Source organism: Chaetodon trifascialis, chromosome 1 (genome assembly GCF_039877785.1).
Source record: "Chaetodon trifascialis isolate fChaTrf1 chromosome 1, fChaTrf1.hap1, whole genome shotgun sequence".
Taxonomy (NCBI): domain Eukaryota; kingdom Metazoa; phylum Chordata; class Actinopteri; order Chaetodontiformes; family Chaetodontidae; genus Chaetodon; species Chaetodon trifascialis.
Genome location: NC_092056.1, coordinates 2,060,314 through 2,077,948, shown reverse-complemented (window position 1 = coordinate 2,077,948; position 17,635 = coordinate 2,060,314). Strand labels below are relative to the sequence as shown.

At 49.2% G+C, this 17,635-nt stretch overlaps 1 protein-coding gene across 1 annotated transcript in view; it reads left to right on the top strand.

Moving 5' to 3' along the window:
* Positions 1–17,635, top strand: part of shank2a (SH3 and multiple ankyrin repeat domains 2a) — a 164,913-nt gene that overhangs the window by 76,225 nt on the left and 71,053 nt on the right. Inside the window, exon 11 of the mRNA XM_070970007.1 lies at positions 166–232. Coding sequence (XP_070826108.1) covers positions 166–232 — 67 coding nt within the window. The remainder of the gene's footprint in view (positions 1–165; positions 233–17,635) is intronic.

The following is a 17,635-nucleotide window of genomic DNA, read 5'->3' as shown; positions in this document are numbered from 1 at the left end:
AGAAGCTTCTTTTTTAAAATGTGCTTTCGTGTCCTTTCTTGCTCTTTAATGTTTTGCATCCTACCCTCCGAAAAAACTTAATATTTTTGTTTTTTCCTCCTTTTCGCTCCTCTTCCTCTTCCTCTTCCTCTTCCTCTTCCTCTTCCTCTCTGTCTCTCTGTCCAGGTGGCCATTATTGCTGGGAACTTTGAGCTTGCAGAACTCATCAAGAACCACAAAGAGACAGATATAGGTAAGCAGTAACACCCCCCCCGCCCCCCCCCCCCACCTGCTCTTCATCCGCCCGGCTCGTATTCCTGAATCTCCCTCAGGATACATTTCAAATCCCCCTGGTTTGATCCTCCTAAATGACCTCTGGTATAATCCCTTCTGTGGGATTACCAAAGCGTTGCCGAGAGGATGAAAGTTTGTGTTTACACCGGGACGATCGCAGGCCGATCAGGCGGGGGGGGGTGATCAATGCTCAGCCGGGGGGGAGCTTTGGTTTACTGGGAAGCGACTGGTGGCTTTCCAGAGGCGTCGGCTGCTCTGCGTGATTCCGCCTGAACGGATTTGATGAAGTCGATGGATTTGCGGCTCTTCTGATGATTGTTTTTGAACAACACGCTGCTCAGTTTCGTGCGCGTTGAGGCGGCTTTAGGGAGAACCTTAAAGCTTCTAATAAACTCCTGTGTGTGTGTGTGTGTCGCAGTAGATTGAGAGTTTGTCAAGACTCGGAAACCTGAGTCAGAGAATCGGGAAGTTTTGTGCTTTGAAACGGTGCGTGTGAAGGTGGAGGGAGGGTTGACCCCCCCAGCCTGTTCAGCGGCTCATTTAAGAGTGAAACACTCCATTGAAGTGATGGTGCTGTATGAATATATACAGTATGAGAGTTATTTCACTCTGCATCTGTGTGTGAGAGGAACGAGAGGGAGGTGAGAAGACGAGGACGATTTCTCACGAACACACAAACGAAAAAAAATAGATGGTTGAACTAATTCCATGTTTTTTTTCTCTTCTGGCTATTTATTACCTTTGTTGCTTAGTTGCCACTTACTCGCTCATTAGTCCTGGGGAGGCAGATTGCTGATGGCGGCGGAGTTAACACCTGTTAGAGCCACGTTTTAAAGGAGCAGGCGCTCTGTTCTCTGTGAACGCGGGCCGCAGACGTCGCTCGGGGATTACGGGGCCTCAGATCAAATGAGAATAGATGAACAAACAAATGGATATGTAAAGAGGACACAGAAAGATTGAGGGGGAATGAATGAGGAGAGAGAGAAATCTAATCTAATCTAAAGATGTAATCCTGCAGTCGTTGTCCTCTCTCGTGGAGGCCGCCTCACGCGGAGGCGACCTGCTGAAGGGCTAAATGGGACACGGCGGCGGTGCGGGATTACCCCCAAAAAGCCTCGTTGCCGTCTACATCTGCTGCACCCCCCCACCTCCCTCCACCCCTCCACCCCGCCTCCCCTCACACTGATTCAACCCCGGCCACAAGCGCTCGGCCGCAGCTGCGAGCGGGCGCCGCGATAAGCCAAAGGTGATCAGGTAGTCAGCTGGTCCTCGTCCCCCCGCGCTCAGACGTCTTTGTTCCGGTTCGTCCCCTGTGAGACGTCGGCGCTTTGGGTTTGGGGATGGGACATCTTCGCCTCTGGATCCTCGATTGGCCGCCATGGGTTCAGCCTGCTGCAAAGGTGGGTGCCCTCCACGACCCCGTACCCCCGTCAGCCCTCCACCCGAGCTTCGTGACTCACCGCCCCACCCTGAACACACACACACACACACACACGCACACATGCACACACACACAGCCCAGACCTTCTTACCAGAGACAGCTTGTGTCGTGTTGAGCCTCTCGCTGGTTTTCATGTTGATCATAGACTGACCGCGTGCGTGCGTGCGTGCGTGCGTGCGTGCGTGCGTGCGTGCGTGCGTGCGTGCGTGCGTGCGTGCGTGCGTGCGTGCGGTCTAAGCGCCCTAAGCTCTGCAGCTTTCACAGCTCCTCTTGCTTACTCTGTCCAGATGATGTAACAGTTCAGCCACACAAATCTTCTGTTTCGTTGCGTCATTCTCTTCGGATTTCTCGACTTTATCGACACTCCTGGCTGTGCAGGAGTCAAACGGCCAGCAGGGGCCCCTGCAGACACCTGGGGGCCCTGGGCTGGGGAGGCTCGCTGTGTGTCCGTCGACTTGTGATGATAAACTGTGGTTTTATTTTGAAAGAGCAGCGCTGAGGCAGAGTGACAGCTGAAATGAAATCATAAAGGCTTCGTGCATTTTGACCTGCAGCAGGACTTTTTTTAAAAGACGTTTTCGACACTGGTTTCTGAAATGTGAGAGTCCACAGCGGAGCAGAAAGAGCCCACAGGCAGCTGTTCAAATCACACAAACTCCTGCTGCTGCAGTTCTTCACCTGCTCACAGCGAACGCTGACCTGACCGGCTCGGCTCGGTGTGAACAGGAGATTGAACTGCTCCGCCTGCTGAGCTGCCGGCGCTCCGTACGCTGTGAGGTGTGGACGCATGACGCTTTCTTCTCCACGCCGTCAGTAAGCAGCCGTGCACGCAGCGCTCAGCCCCAGGCTGATCTCAGTGATTGCATTAAGCGCGATGGATTCAGCTGCAAAGAGCAGAAGGTGTTGCAGATGCAGATGTCTGCAGCTGTGATCATCAGTCGACAGTCTGCTGTGTGCGCCGCGTTCTGTATCAATCAGCTGTTCAGATTTTGTTTTCCATCAGCAGAAGGTGCAACGAATAATCGGCCTGTCACGTCTGACTGGACGGCAGGGGGAAGCGCGGTGTTTGTGCTGATGGATGCAGGTTCAGTGCATGAGGTGGAGCCACAGCTCTGCACGTTCACGCCTCGTTTTGGTGGTTATGACACTCAGATGCCAGTTTTTCCATCTGCTTCAGAGATGCAGAGTCTGACTTCAGCTGCTTGAATGCAGAGAATCAGCGCACACATGGACTCCTGTGGAGAGACGAAGGCAGACAAAGCTGTGAAGTAGGACACAGTGTGATTGGTGGAGGAGAATGGAGGGCGTCTTAAAGGACAATGACGACTTTCCATATGTAGCCTGGAGATAACGTGTGTGTGACCTATATGCTGTAGTTAACAGCGCTCAGAGGGTCGAGCGTGAACCGGGGAGTCGAACGTCATGTGACCACGTCCGCAGAGTCACACTGAGCATCATCGTCTGTAGCAGAGGTAGTTTAGCCTGACTGATTTTAGGTTAATGTTGATCAAATATGTTTGACAGTTTGGCTCTGATTCCTCAAATAAATGTAAAGACAGTGATCAGCGTGGAAAATGAGGGAATGAGTGTTTTTGTTTACTTCTTGTTGAGAGATTTTACAGTAAAGGGCAAAATGTTGGAGACACAAAGCTCTGACTGTGACGAGGTCCAAGAAGAGGGACCACGTGAGTCCAGACCACACAGAGAGACCGTGAACAGATCCAGGACTCACTGCTCTGGATCCATCGACGGCCGTGAGGTCCGGACATTCGTTCAGTCTTTGTAAACACTTCAGTGACCTCCCGACGTCTCGTGTAACTCCATCAGGACAAAGTTGGACATCGTCTGATTCTGCGCTTCATGTCCTGTGAAGCTAATTGCCGTCCCATCAGGGCGAGCATGACGGCTGCTAAACATCAGCGCTTTGTCACCGTGAGCAGCTGACGTTAGCATTTAGCTCAGATCACCTCATTAGAGTCATTAAAGCGGCTGCAGACTCTCAGTTTGTCCTCTCAGGTCTTTTCTCGTGTCTCTCTGCACTCCTTTGGATCAGTTCTGTCGTGGATTCAGCTCTTCGTCTGTCTGTGGACACACACTGAGTGTGTGACGCAGCGCATCTGACACGAGCGAGTGATCAGTGTCTGCCGGCGTATCGACATGCAATGCTTCCACGCAGACGGACTGGTCATGACCATGTGATCGCTCTCAGCCCGCCTCCCAAAGATCTGTCGAAGCGCTCAGGCTGTTAAGAGCCCGCCGGCGGTCCCACGTGAGCTCCGCTCTCACTTCCTGTACGATCCCGCTCATGACTTCCGAGACTCTGCTTGACCTTCCCTCCGGTCACGTCTCTGATCTCCTCAGCAGGTCCTCACGTCTCGAAGGCGATGGCGTCTCTGTGGCTTTAGCTCCGACTCTGTGGAATCGTCTTCCTCGTCTTCCTCATGTCAGATCTCTGGACCCCTTCAGGCGGCCTCTCAGACGTCTCTTTGTGTTTGTTGTCTTTGTGCTTTATATCCTATTTGTTTAATCATCTTTAAGCCCACCTGTGTGTTTTAAAAAGTGCTTTTCAGATGAAGCTTTTCTCACTCTCTGACTAACATTTCTGTGTTTACATTCAGACTTTTAAAAGCTGCAATGAGGCCAAAAATCCTGAAACTCAGCAGAGACAAATCACCCGACGACGATGACAAAAACATTCAATGCGGCAGTGCGCTCGTTCCAAATGTGCTTCTAGAAAAGGTCATTTAGTTTCTTTACAATTGACTGTAACACACACACACACACACATGCGCGCGCACACACACAGAGTATGATGAATGGGTGGATGTCTGGAGAAGATACGTGTTGTATTTGTCCTCCATACAGCAGTAAGCCTGTGTAAGGATGATTGACAGGTGGGCGTATTAGACCCACTGCCAGAGTGTGATAATCCGACAGACACTATGTATTTACCAAACACACACTTTAACAGTTACACACACATGCATGTGACACACACACACACACGCATTAACCACACTCATGCTCGTCTATCCTCAGTTCACAGCAGGATTTAGAGTTTAGAGGACGCTCTGCGCTTTCCGTGCTGCACCTGAAACCAGCGGCTTCCTGCACGACTCGGAAAAAACACCAGAAATCCCAGAAATGTGTGGCAGCAGGAACACAGACGTCGACCTGTCAGCCGGTCAGCCGGTTTGTCATCATTTCACGTGTGACTTCATGTCTGTGCTCAGAGGAAGAGTAAAAAATAAGACCTCATAAAACACAGAAAAATATATATATCATTTGAATGGTGTTGCACTCAGTTTACCGTAATTTCCGGACTATTGAGTGCACCTGAATATAAGCTGCACCAACTAAATTTAGAAAGAAAAAAAGATGTGTACATATAAAGGCCGCACCTGTCTATAAGCCGCAGGTGACCATGTTGTAACATGAGATATTTACACAGAAAGATGGTACACAGGAAGATTTTTTAAATTTTTAATTACCGTAAATGACGACTTTCCATATGTAGCCTGGAGATAACGTGTGTGTGACCTATATGCTGTAGTTAACAGCGCTCAGAGGGTCGAGCGTGAACGCGCCTGAACCGGGGAGTCGAACGTCATGTGACCACGTCCGCAGAGTCACACTGAGCATCATCGTCTGTAGCAGAGGTAGTTTAGCCTGACTGATTTTAGGTTAATGTCGATCAAATAAGATGGTACGATGGAAAGATGGTACACAGGAAGATTTTTTTAATTTTTAATTACCATAAATAATGTTTTTTTCCAAACAGTGTCTGTAACACAGCAGTAACATGGCAGTAAAACGACAGTAAAACTGCAGTAACACGGCAGTAAAACGACAGTAAAACTGCAGTAACACGACAGTAAAACTGCAGTAACACGGCAGTAAAACAACAGTAACACAGCAGTAACACGGCTGGTTAAAACACATAGCCAGCCTAGCAGCCGTAGCCTGTTAGCCTACCAGAAAACACAATCAAACTAGCGTCTTCCTCGGTCTTCCACCTGTCTGTCTTGCTCTTGCGTTTCCTGCTAGAGCGCCCCCTGGAGGCCATTAGCCCGTAAAAATCTATAGATTAGCCGCTTCGTTGTTTAGGCCGCAGGGTTCAAAGTGTGTGAAAAAAGTAGCGGCTTATAGTCTGAAAATTACGGTAGTTCATTATGTGACACAAAGAATTTTTGATATACAAAACTTTTCCAGGAATCGTGAGCTTTGAATAACAATTATATGCTTGAAGTTAAAGTCTGTTTAGCCTCCTGCAGGGTGCCTTTCTTTCTTTCTTTCTTTCTTTCTTTCTTTCTTTCTTTCTTTCTTTCTTTCTTTCTTTCTTTCTTTCTTTCGGTGACTCTTGATGTCAGTGATTATTGCACCAAACATTTCGGCCTTTTGGCCCCCCCCCCCCACCACCACCACCACCCCCACCTCCTGAACTCTCCAGCCGGCTTTGATTGGTCTTGGCAGGAGCTGCCGTCGCTGACGTCCGTCCAAGTGCTTCTTACTGTCTGTGAAACAGATTCCTGGCCGATCGTCGGGCTGCGAATGTGAGAAAAACTAAGAGAAGCAGCCGTGTTTAACCTTTATTTAATCAGGTGACGCCTCTCAGGTGTTTTATCAAAGGCTGGAGATTAAAGATTTATGTCAAATAATTGAGTCAAATAATCACTTCAGGCAAAATGCGAAACACTTTGTTTTCTCCAAAGTGACACTTTGCTGCTTTTCTCTGTTTTCTGTCATGAAGGATTGAAAGTCGTGGACAGCCTTCAGATAATTTGATGTCACCTTGGATTTATGAACTTAATTTAAAATCTGCTGCAAATACGAAAGCTCATTAAAAATTGAAGTTTGGAGTCGTCCCTCTTCTCCAACAACAAAGTGCTTTTATGTGTATTTGTCTATGAATAAGTGAAGGCGACGCGTTCATTTATTCATCAGCGAGGAATGTTCTGTTTCCTTAAACAAGGGTTTCTGCGCTGATGTGTGTGAAACGCTCACACTCTGAAATCCCTGCTATATTTGGCTGATTGTGCCAGCAGTGTCCCCAGGAAGGAGGACAAACTGACTCTCACTACTTCAACATCGTGTCAGCGAGGCAGGAAAACCTAATGCTGATTTATTTATTTCCTTTCTGCATCCACACGATGTGCTACGTTTGTAGGTTTTCACATCTTAAGCTGCTCCAGCAAGTCACGTGTACGAAGCCTTTTGTCCTCACGGAAGGTAAATTAGGTGGAAATTAGCATCCAGCCAATGAGAAGCGGGGTGACAAACAGCTAAACTGCTCGTTGGTCATGACAGTCAGATTGAGCTCTGTGATGAGGAGCTGCAGTTACTGACAAACAAGGTTCAATAGAGAGGGAAAATTACCTGCTGTGTGTGTGTGTGTGTGTGTGTGTGTGTGTGTGTGTGTGTGTGTGTGTGTGTGTGTGTGTGTGTGTGTGTGTGTGTGTGTGTGTGTGTGTGTGTGTGTGTGTGTGTGTGTGTGTGTCTGTCTGTCTGTTCTGCTGTCAGATCCACTGCATTCCTTCACAGCAGGCCTCACATGTGGTACAAATCATGTTACATACAAAGAACATGGATACATATCAGCTTATTTCAGACAATGCTTTTCAACATATGCTGGAAGTCCACAAGTCCTGCTTATATACTGGCCAAAAGTATGTGGACACGCGTGTCTGAAGGCTTTTCATCATGACAGTTTCCCAGTTTGCTGTGGAAGAAGTCCAGCAGCCTGAACCCCGTCCAGCACCGCTGGGCTGAGCTGGAGGTCCAAATGCAGGCCGGGCCTCACCGCCCACTTCATCTCTTGTGACTGAACGGGAGCAAATCCTGCAGATTCAAACATCTGGTGGAACGACTGGAGCCAGAGGAGTGGAGGCTGACAGCTGCAGGTCAATGCCTTCGGTTTGGAAGATGTTCAGCGATCACCTGTGGGTCGAATACCAGTGTGTCCACATACTTTTGGCCATGTTGTGGAATCAGTTGACTTACACATAAACCTGTTTGTTGGATTTCAAAATAAAACATTTTTTCAGCACTGTACTGGTAAATATAGCTGGTTTGTTTGAGGGGGCAGCGCTCAGGATGGAAACACCCAACATGGAGGAAATCTGCTCTCATCGCTGCATTATTGCATACTTTATGACAACATATGCTTTGCATGTAGCCATCTGGTGCGCCGCTCTTGAGCGGGGTCATTTCTGGGATGAATGTGTATCAGCGTGTCAGCGTCCTTTGAAGATGAAGCAGGATGGAAAGAGAAGCGAGGAAGAGCGACGCGGCGCTGCAACGAGCCGTCATTAACCGGGACAGCGTGGACGCCGAGCGTGAAATCAAAGCCGAGCGGAGAGAGTCGTAGGAACGTGCATGACATCATGCAGGTGTGCACGCTGGTGTGGAAGCGTAGCTGTAATGATGTATGGAGCCGTCCCCCTCTGAGTTGCTTAGCAACAACAAGGATTTGTGTCCTGAAGAATCTGCTCTCCAGTCCTTCGCTTGCTCAGACGCTCGTTTCCTCAACCAGCTGATCTCAAACCTCGGATGCATGTTGACTTCCTGAATCCTACATTTCCACCATCAGCTGCTCGTCCGTCAGCCTCAGCGTCCCGCCTCCTGCTGCTCGTTGTCTTCCTGCGTCAAACTCAACCAAACCTGAAAAACAGTCTGAGCTGAGCTGCGTCTTTAAAGGCTGAAGTCACCGCTCAGTGTGAATTACACCTCACTTCATAATGAAATCATAAAAACACTTCTCAGATTCCATCGCTGGCAGCCACAGACCGCTCACATCTTACATCTGCTGGTTTCATCTATGAGCAGAGAAGCTTCTGGTTCCTCTCAGCGTGACCTTACCTCATCCTGAACTGGATTCTGGATGCTGCAGCTCACATCACTGTCGCCTCAAAAGCGGTGTTTCCTTTCTTTCTGGCCAGCTGTGAGTCACAAACCTCAGCTGAGCTCTTCAGAGCTTCAACGCTTCATTTTTGCCTGTTTTTTTTTAAATCATTTGTCCTCATTAGATGCTGTTTTTGAAAGTAAAAATACAGTTTGGCCTCATGTTCTTCTAAACATCGCATGAAACTCAGAAGAGCTAAATATGAAACAGAAGGTCTCTGACTACCCAGAACTCACTGCAGTGTAAGCAGGAGCGCTTTCATGAGCGCTGAAAATAAAACCTTGTTTTTATATTGCTGGAAAGAAAAAGTAATAAAGTTTGACGCAGTGAAAGTCAGAGAATAAGTCCCGTCCTTCACACACCGCGGGTGGAGCTGCTCAGTGTCTGTCCTTCACACGCCGCGGGTGGAGCTGCTCGGTGTCTGTCCTTCACACGCCGCGGGTGGAGCTGCTCGGTGTCTGTCCTTCACACGCCGCGGGTGGAGCTGCTCGGTGTCTGTCCTTCACACGCCGCGGGTGGAGCTGCTCGGTGTCTGTCCTTCACACGCCGCGGGTGGAGCTGCTCGGTGTCTGTCCTTCACACGCCGCGGGTGGAGCTGCTCAGTGTCTGTCCTTCACACACCGCGGGTGGAGCTGCTTAGTGTCTGTCCTTCACACACTGTGGGTGGAGCTGCACAGTGTCTGTCCTTCACACGCCGCGGGTGGAGCAGCATGTACCTGAAGGAGCTGCTCAGTGTCTGTCCTTCACACGCCGCGGGTGGAGCAGCATGTACCTGAAGGAGCTGCTCAGTGTCTGTCCTTCACACACCGCGGGTGGAGCAGCATGTACCTGAAGGAGCTGCTCAGTGTCTGTCCTTCACACACCGCGGGTGGAGCAGCATGTAGCTGAAGGAGCTGCTCAGTGTCTGTCCTTCACACACCGCGGGTGGAGCAGCATGTAGCTGAAGGAGCTGCTCAGTGTCTCTCCTTCACAAACTGTGGGTGGAGCTGCTCAGTGTCTGTCCTTCACACACTGCGGGTGGAGCAGCATGTACCTGAAGGAGCTGCTCAGTGTCTGTCCTTCACACACCGCGGGTGGAGCTGCTTAGTGTCTGTCCTTCACACACCGTGGGTGGAGCAGCATGTAGCTGAAGGAGCTGCTCAGTGTCCTGCATGGGATGGGACATGTCCTCCATCAGGGATGATAGCTCAGCCACCATCCTCCTTTCTCCCAGCACCTCCACTGGGTGGACAGAGCTGACCTTCTACACCAGTCTGTCGTCTCCTCCCGTCCTCTGTGGAGGTGCTGCTCCATCAGTCCACTCCACAGAGGACGGCTGCTGCCACCACAGTCAGATAAACCCTCGGCAGCGCCCCCTGCAGTCTCAAAGACCCGAGTCTCCTCAGTATGTCCAGTCTGCTCCAGTTTCAGATTCAGGTGAACACCCAGGCACCTGCAAGAGGAGGAGAGTGTTGACACCTGCAGACGTCCACCAGCGGCTCTTTGGTTGTCCCTGCGCTGATCTGAAGTCAGTTCAGTCCACAATTATTGGTCATTTGATGGTTGTTGGAAGCAGCTCGGCTTACAAAGAGTCCTTAAAGTTCACAGGAGACGGAAAATATGTGTACTGAGATCTGTTAAGCATCAAACACTGTGTGTGTGTGTGTGTGTGTGTGTGTGTGTGTGTGTGTGTGTGTGTGTGTGTGTGTGTGTGTCTCGGGGTTTTCGATCTGCAGAGTCAGTTTTTTTTCTCTTCTTTTCATCTTTTATTAATCTGAAATGTGCAGATGAACGGACACCTGAGGCTGTGACTGTAAATGAGCCTGACTCTTATTTTATCAGTACAACAGATTTTGATATCAGTGTTTAAATGGAGAAGCTTTTCAATGATTTAGAAAGGCAGCTAGCTTTCCTGGTAATCTTATGCTGTTTGTTCCTTTGTGGAGTAAAAACAAGAACACAGTTCAGCTTTTAGCCTCTGATGCCCGAGCTCTCCCCTGAAACCACACAAATGTCAATCTATGACGTCTACGTTCAGAAATGTTTGATAAAAATGTGATTGAACGGACAGACGTGATCTGCAGCCTGTGTGTCTGCAGAGCGCAGAGCTAACGATCAGCAGCACCTCTGCTCATCAATACTCTGCCACCTTGACACAGATCCTGCTGGGTCATTGGCTGTGAGTCAGCCTGATAACAGGCGATCTGTCCTGCTGCTGAACATGACCTGAAGCCGACGGATGTGTTCCACCTCGAGCCTCCAAAGAGCTTCAGTGCAGAGCCTCTGTGCACCCGAATGAGTGTTTTAACCGTGTGGATGTGGAAAGAGTCGCTTATGGCTGGACTCCTCTACTTATGGATGATCCCATGCTGCTGCACCGCGTTACAAAACCGTCAAGTTTTCAGCGCCTCGTGTCATCTCTGAACCTCCTGGTGGAGACGCTGTCTGTCCAGCAGGGCGGACATCTGTTGACTGACGGCCACAACACATGATTCACATCTTTGCACACCTTGTGGAAACATCTGCACTTCCTCTGTTTCTCCGCACGTTTACTCTGTTCTTTCCTTTCGTGTGTCATTAGTCTGTATTAGTTTTCTGTTGGTGCCAGCAGACGTCATTGGTTCGCAGATCGTATCAGTGCTGGCGTTTGCGTCGTGTTCGCACTCTCTGCACTCACTGAAATGTCATGAAATCACAGGCCGAGACTGAAATCAATCACCTGTCATTGAGGTTATGTGCAATAACAACACGCCTGCTCGGTTTCCAGCCGCGCTGGTAGCCTGGAGGCGCTGATGTGGATCCATCAGTCAGTCCAGCTCTTGAGTCTGCGGTAAAATACGTCCCCAACCGACGTTCAGCAGCTTCTCATCCAGCGCCACCATCATGTCAGAGTTTCTCTGGTCCAACACTTGACGCTTTGAGGGACAGTGTCTGTATGAACTAGTGACTGAGTTCCCATTGGCTTAAGATGCAATCTGAGGCTGAAGGATAGATCAAGGCACAGAACAAAATCCAAATCTGTCCTTTAAAGGAGCAGTTCAACGTTTAGATGCAGAAAATATGTTTTGATCTAGAAAGTCTTTCCACAGTTTGTCCTGCAAGATTTTATCAGCTTTACAAAGTCAGATGTCTTTGTCATAACTGCAGAAACTGATTCTGTCAGTCAGAACTTTTAGCCCACATTCCTCTTCTCCTACATCTGCCGCTGCTGCAGCTTCATGCGCTCCGTGGATGAATGTACGGCGGCTCCACGGAGCAGCTGTGCAGCGCGGTGTCAGCCTCATGGGAGGGAGAGAGAGGGAGAGGAGGTGTGTAAGGGGCGGGATGAGGGAGGTCGTGTGTGTGTGTGTGTGAGTGTGTGTTAGTGGAGGGGGTCGGCAGGCTTAGCAGGGAGGCGGTGGCAGTGGAAGGTGTGAGCCGGATCATGTGCGCGCCGCGCCGCAGCTCCTCTCCGCGGAGTCGCTGTCCGTGGTGCTGAAAGGGAAAGTCGGGTCTGAAAGCAACTGTGAGGCCACGTCCGAGTAGCAAAGGAGTGAAAATGAAGTCGATCATCAATGCCTTAAAAAAGGAAGGTAAGCTGCCTCCTCTTTCTCTCCGGACTTTTCAAATCAGGCGCTTCGCTGTCGGACGCTTCGCGTTCGCGTAAAAGCTCCACCGCCAACTTCAGGTGGAACAAACCTCAACGTGTCCACTCAGAAAAGTACACACGTCCTGATCCCTTTGTTTAAAAGTGCTCAGCATCATCTGAGGCGTTTTTCAGCCTCGCTGCTGGACTGTAGGTAGGTCGGCGCGTATTTAGGTTACAAGAATAATCTGCGAGTTGTCTCTTTTTTTGTTCGGACGGAAAAGAAAAGGAGGAAGCGGCGGCTCTGGACTAGTTTGTAGGTCACAGAGAGAGACGGAAAATGGGACTGAACGCGCAGAAAACACCCACAGACATGACTATGTGCCGTTCCCCTCACCCAAACAGAGCCCAAACAGCCCGTCCATCTGCCGGCGTGTGAAACCGTGTTGGAGGCTTTGATTCACCCGCTGCTGTTTCTCAATGAAGCAGCGCAGCTCAGCCTACAGGCGGCATGGAGGGCCAAAAACCTGCACTCCCATCCTGAGCTGACAGCTTTGTACTTCCACTTCTGCACCTGAAGCTGTTATTATTGTTGTTTTCTTAAAGACACACTCTTTAGCATTAATAAGCAGGATCTGTTGGCTGAATGTTGTTGTGTTGCACTGGCAGTGAACTGTGTGCAAAGGCTGCAGGTTTGCATGAAGGTGCAGCAGGAAAATGAGAGATTTATGATGTCAGTGAAGCCTCCAGTGGGAGAATGTGAAATCTGGCTTGTAAACAGAGCAGTAGTTGGACACGGGTAAATATTTTTGTGCAGTAAATGCAAATATTCTTTTCTTTTACTAAGACCTGAATAGAGAGCTCCTGGAGGAAATTGGTGATTGTGATTCTGGGTCGTCTGTGGTAAATGTAAGCCGTCCTCCGGTGTGTCGGGCTCTGCAGCAGTGATGTAAAATGATGGAAAACTTGTGTCGTAACCGGTTTGTGCGTGTGTTTTTGTCAGAGATGACGCTTTAAGCCTTCTGAGCTCCCCTGCTCAGATCTGATCTCTGCAGCTTTGCACGTTTGGCTGAAAGGTGACACAAAGTGTGCGTTCAGTTGTGATGATTGTCAATGCTAACAGTAACAGTGCAATAAACATATTGAACAATAAAGATCTTAAACTAAATCTGAATGAACTGAAGAACTCTTAAATACTTGAGCGGTCGATTGAACTCATGAATCATCGCCGTTTTGCATCACCGCTGATGTAGCCTCACAAAACTGTCATTTACCCTTCTGTCATCTCATAAGCAGAGGCAAAGCATTGCATTGTGGGAGTTTTGGCTGCTTATTGCTTCATTGTAGAAATTCTAGCGTGGATACGTTTTAGATTTACAATTCAGGAACTGAGGTAAAATCGAAGAAGTCATTTTGGACGCGGAGGAGACGAAGAACCTGCTCTGACAAACATCCACAGCACAGAACACACATTCATTAAAGTTCATTAAATCACAAACGGAGAGGAGACAACACCCGAACAACACAGCGTTTGTCGTTAACTTCTGAAATGATCCACTCTGATCCGATCACGCTGACATTATTTGATCAATAAAAAATAAGTTCAGAGCTGACGTCTCTGCGGTTTGACGAAGTTTCAGCAGCTAAAAGCGAAGTCAGAAAGATGAGAGTCCAAAGAAACGACGAACTGACACAAACTCTCCTCAAACTTTGATTAAAGTAACTGAACCCTGAAAACTCACTTGTCCGTCAGATTTCCATGTTTCGAGGTTTTTTCCTCGAAAGAAATCCCTTCATGTCTTAAAATGGCTTAATGTAACTCTGCCGCCCTCCTCTTCCTCTTCTTCACCTGCTCATCAGACACTCAAACATTACCTGACCTTATCTCGCTAACGCTAAATTAGCAGCTTATGTATCATTAAATGCTTTCTTCCTGAACAACCCCAAACTCGTGTGACGCTTTCTGTCCTTCTGTCATGATGAAGACGCTGTCGTCTGAATCAGCAGCTCAGCTGACCGACAGACCAGAACACCTGAGCAGGTGGGCTAACGCCGGCTGCTCTGACTTTGGGCTCATCTTTTCTCCTTTTGTAGCCTCGTGACCAAAAACAGAACGTCTCTGCCATCGCTTTAAGTAAAACTTTAAGAAAAACTTTAAGTGAAACTCCGCTTGCATATACAGATGTGTAGCTCCACCTGGCTTCTCCTCTGACAGCCCCTCCCCACAGGTTGATTGGTTCCTGCGGTGACGTGTGAGACTGCCATTGGTCTGCTGGTGGTCGTGGTGGACCTGCTCGGCCACGGTGCTGACTGCTTGCTTTGCTTATGGTTTGTCTTCTTGAAAAACACCATATGGACGTGCTAACAAGGTTAGAAACTTAATCTGCATCAGATGAGGTTTTTAAATCAATGGCAGCTGTCCATGAAAGGTTTCTGACTGTTGATTGGAGGCGGGAAGCAAACGGCGGTCTCCCGCTCTGACACTGTCAGACTCCTTGGCTTCCATCAGTGGCAGCCATCGAAAATGTTGGACTGTAATTCAGATTTGGCGTCATGGCTGATGGCTGTCCCTGGAAAGAGTCCGTCCCAGCCTGCAGATGAAGTCAGACGTGTTGTGTTTAAGGACTCAGCCGCCGTCCACAGTTCTCCTTCTGTTTATCTGAAGCTCGTTCGTTATTCGCAGCTGGATTCAGGATCGCTGACGCCACGAAAACTGCGAGAGAGTTTATTTCACTCTGCACCTCATCAGGATTCAGAGCTGCAGCTCAGCTGAAGTTAACCTGACTCTGATGAACCGGTGACTGAAAGACAAACAGCATCTGAACCGCCGAGCAGCTCAACGTGTTAGCGTCCTGTCAGCGTCGTCGGTTAGCCCGGCTGACCTCTGACATGCGTTCTGAGTTTCAAGAGCATTTAATTCTATACGTTCCACTGATTGCTTTTCTTACATAAGATGCTGGGGTCGTTTTGACTCCCCTCCCCCTTTGACTTTGATTAATTTGTCTGAGCGATTGTGTGCAGGAGAAGAAGAGTTGATGCGAGAGTGCGACAGTTCAGATGAAGTTCGAGCCTCCAGCGTGGAGGCCTCACAGCCCTCAGGGGCTCGCACAGATAGCCTGCTAGCTCCTCAACGTGCTAGCTCATTAGATGTTAGCACCTCTTCTCTTCATCAACACGTCAGCTGCAGACACACGCACAGAGAAAGGTCTGAGATATTAGTCTGGGAAAGTGCTAATGACTCAGTGAATCCCCGTTCAGATGTTCATGCTGCCAGGAAGCGAACAGCAGGAAGCTGCAGCACAGCTAACGGGCGGCCGTGCATGCGGGTACCGTTGTATTAATCAGCTGATAATCAGGAGGCGCTCACTGGAATGGCTGCAGGCCTCGCTCGGCTCTCCCTGAGCTGGTGATGGCAGTTGTAGGCTCGTCGTCTCACAGCGTAATGGAGGAATGTATCCGTGGGGAAATCAAGGCCAACCTCCATTACTGGCTCAGTCCGACGGCACAGCGCAGGCAGCGAGGGCCGGAGGAACTCATAAAATCCTGATAATCATAATAATGATGGTCAGAAAGGGAGTGCAGTGTGGAGCGAGAGCCGTGACCAATCACCAATCAGTTCAATAACAGCTTAAAGCGTCCCGTAGTGATTTCAGCCAACAGTCACTTTTAATGGATTGATCGAATAAAATGACAAGTTCAGTAACCCCGAGAAGGTCAGCAGGTGACGAGATGATGGACGTGCGTGTGCATGTGTGCGTGGTCTGAAGCAGGTCTGACGTCGCTGATGGCACATGAGAATGAACAGGTAAGCTATTCGCGTCCTCTCCGCCTCCTTCCCTCTGGTACACAACCGCTGACTCGCACTTTGTTTCCAGCACAGACGGCTCCGGAGAAGGTTTGATTTCAGGTTAATGATGCAAAGCGCTTCAATAAAAATGAAACCAGACACAGCAGAATCTGCCTTAGCGCCACCTGCATGTGGTGTGAGGCTGTGTCGTGCTTTCATTAGATTTCCCTCAGTGCTTCTATTCGTCCACCAATCAGGTTTGTCAGCAGGATTGCAGAAAAACAACCAAACGGATGAGTGCCAGACCCCTTCAGCTCCAGTAGACGGTAGTAAACCATCATATCATGAAGCTAATTAGACTCTTTCTCACTCCCAGATGTGCATCGTCTGAAATAAACTCCATCAGATTACGCTTCATGAGAGTAATCAATAATATTGACCGTGAGGTTTGTGGCTGCAGATCTGCAGGTCATAGACGAGCGTTGGCCCCAGTGGGGGTCTGTCAGAGCCCGTGAGCTACATGCTAACGTTTTCTCGTGGTGGAGCAGGAAACTGTTCAGTCTTTACCTGCTTTCATTCACTTGTGGTGACAGTGGAGGATTACCGAGCTTCTCCTGCCTCACATCGCCTTCACTCACTCACCTCCACCATCAGAAACACGTGGGAGGGAACGCAAACTGACCAATCACAGTTCTCGTGGCCCCCACTTTGACCAGTCCTTCACCTTCCAGGCAGAACTGTGACCAAACGCTCCCCAGAATAAAACCCTGCGAAGCCATGGCCCTTCCTTTTATCATGCAAACACTCGCCGATGCTAAGCTCAGCTAGTGGAAATGAATGAGCACCAGAACGTCCGCCGTCTTCAGGAGACAATCCAGAATAATTAGCATCAGTTTATCTTCACATATTCACAGTGGTAGCACATACAGCACGCTGCAGAGCACATTGTTTGCCCGTCACAGCTGTGAACGTGGGATTGTGTCACGCAGTGGCTCTTCAAAGGCAGTTTAATATAGAAAAGACTGTTTTAATTAGAGACAGTCCCAAGCATTGTATGTGGTCTTTACGAGACCATTCAGCCATTCAGGTACTTCAGCAGCACGTCAGTGTGAAGCTATGAACTCTGGGTCTCTGTGACGAGCTAAGACCATGAATTTTAAGGGCTGGAGGTACCTTGGCCGATCACCATCAGCCTCCCGTGAGACTTTTCTGACACAGAGCTGCAGCGTCAACCTCAGACTGATGGACACTGTTAAAGGCTTGCTGCTAAGCTAACTCCTGCGCATGCTCACATGCACCGTACGCTAGAGCTCGTTCAGCGGAATCCCAAAATGCATTTCAGCTACCCGTCTGACACGACATCTGTTCTAAGCTGCTGCAGATGTTTCCTGACTCACTCAGCAGGTGAACATAACTGAACTGGTACTGAATGCTGTGAAGCTCAGTCACAGTCACACCTTCGGTCAGTGGTTGAGAGCTCGGTGTTAATGACCCTTTATCAGCCCTCACGCTCGGAGGCTCTGAGCTCTGCTGTGGACGTCGCTGTAGTTAGAGATACCAGATCAAGTCTCATTTTGATAGGAAACACGTCGAGATGGCGCTCAAATCTCAAACAGAACAGGTGTGTTTGGAGGTTTGCGTGACTTTCAGCAGGCGCTCTCGTTGTGTTTTCTCCAAACCTTCTCCAAC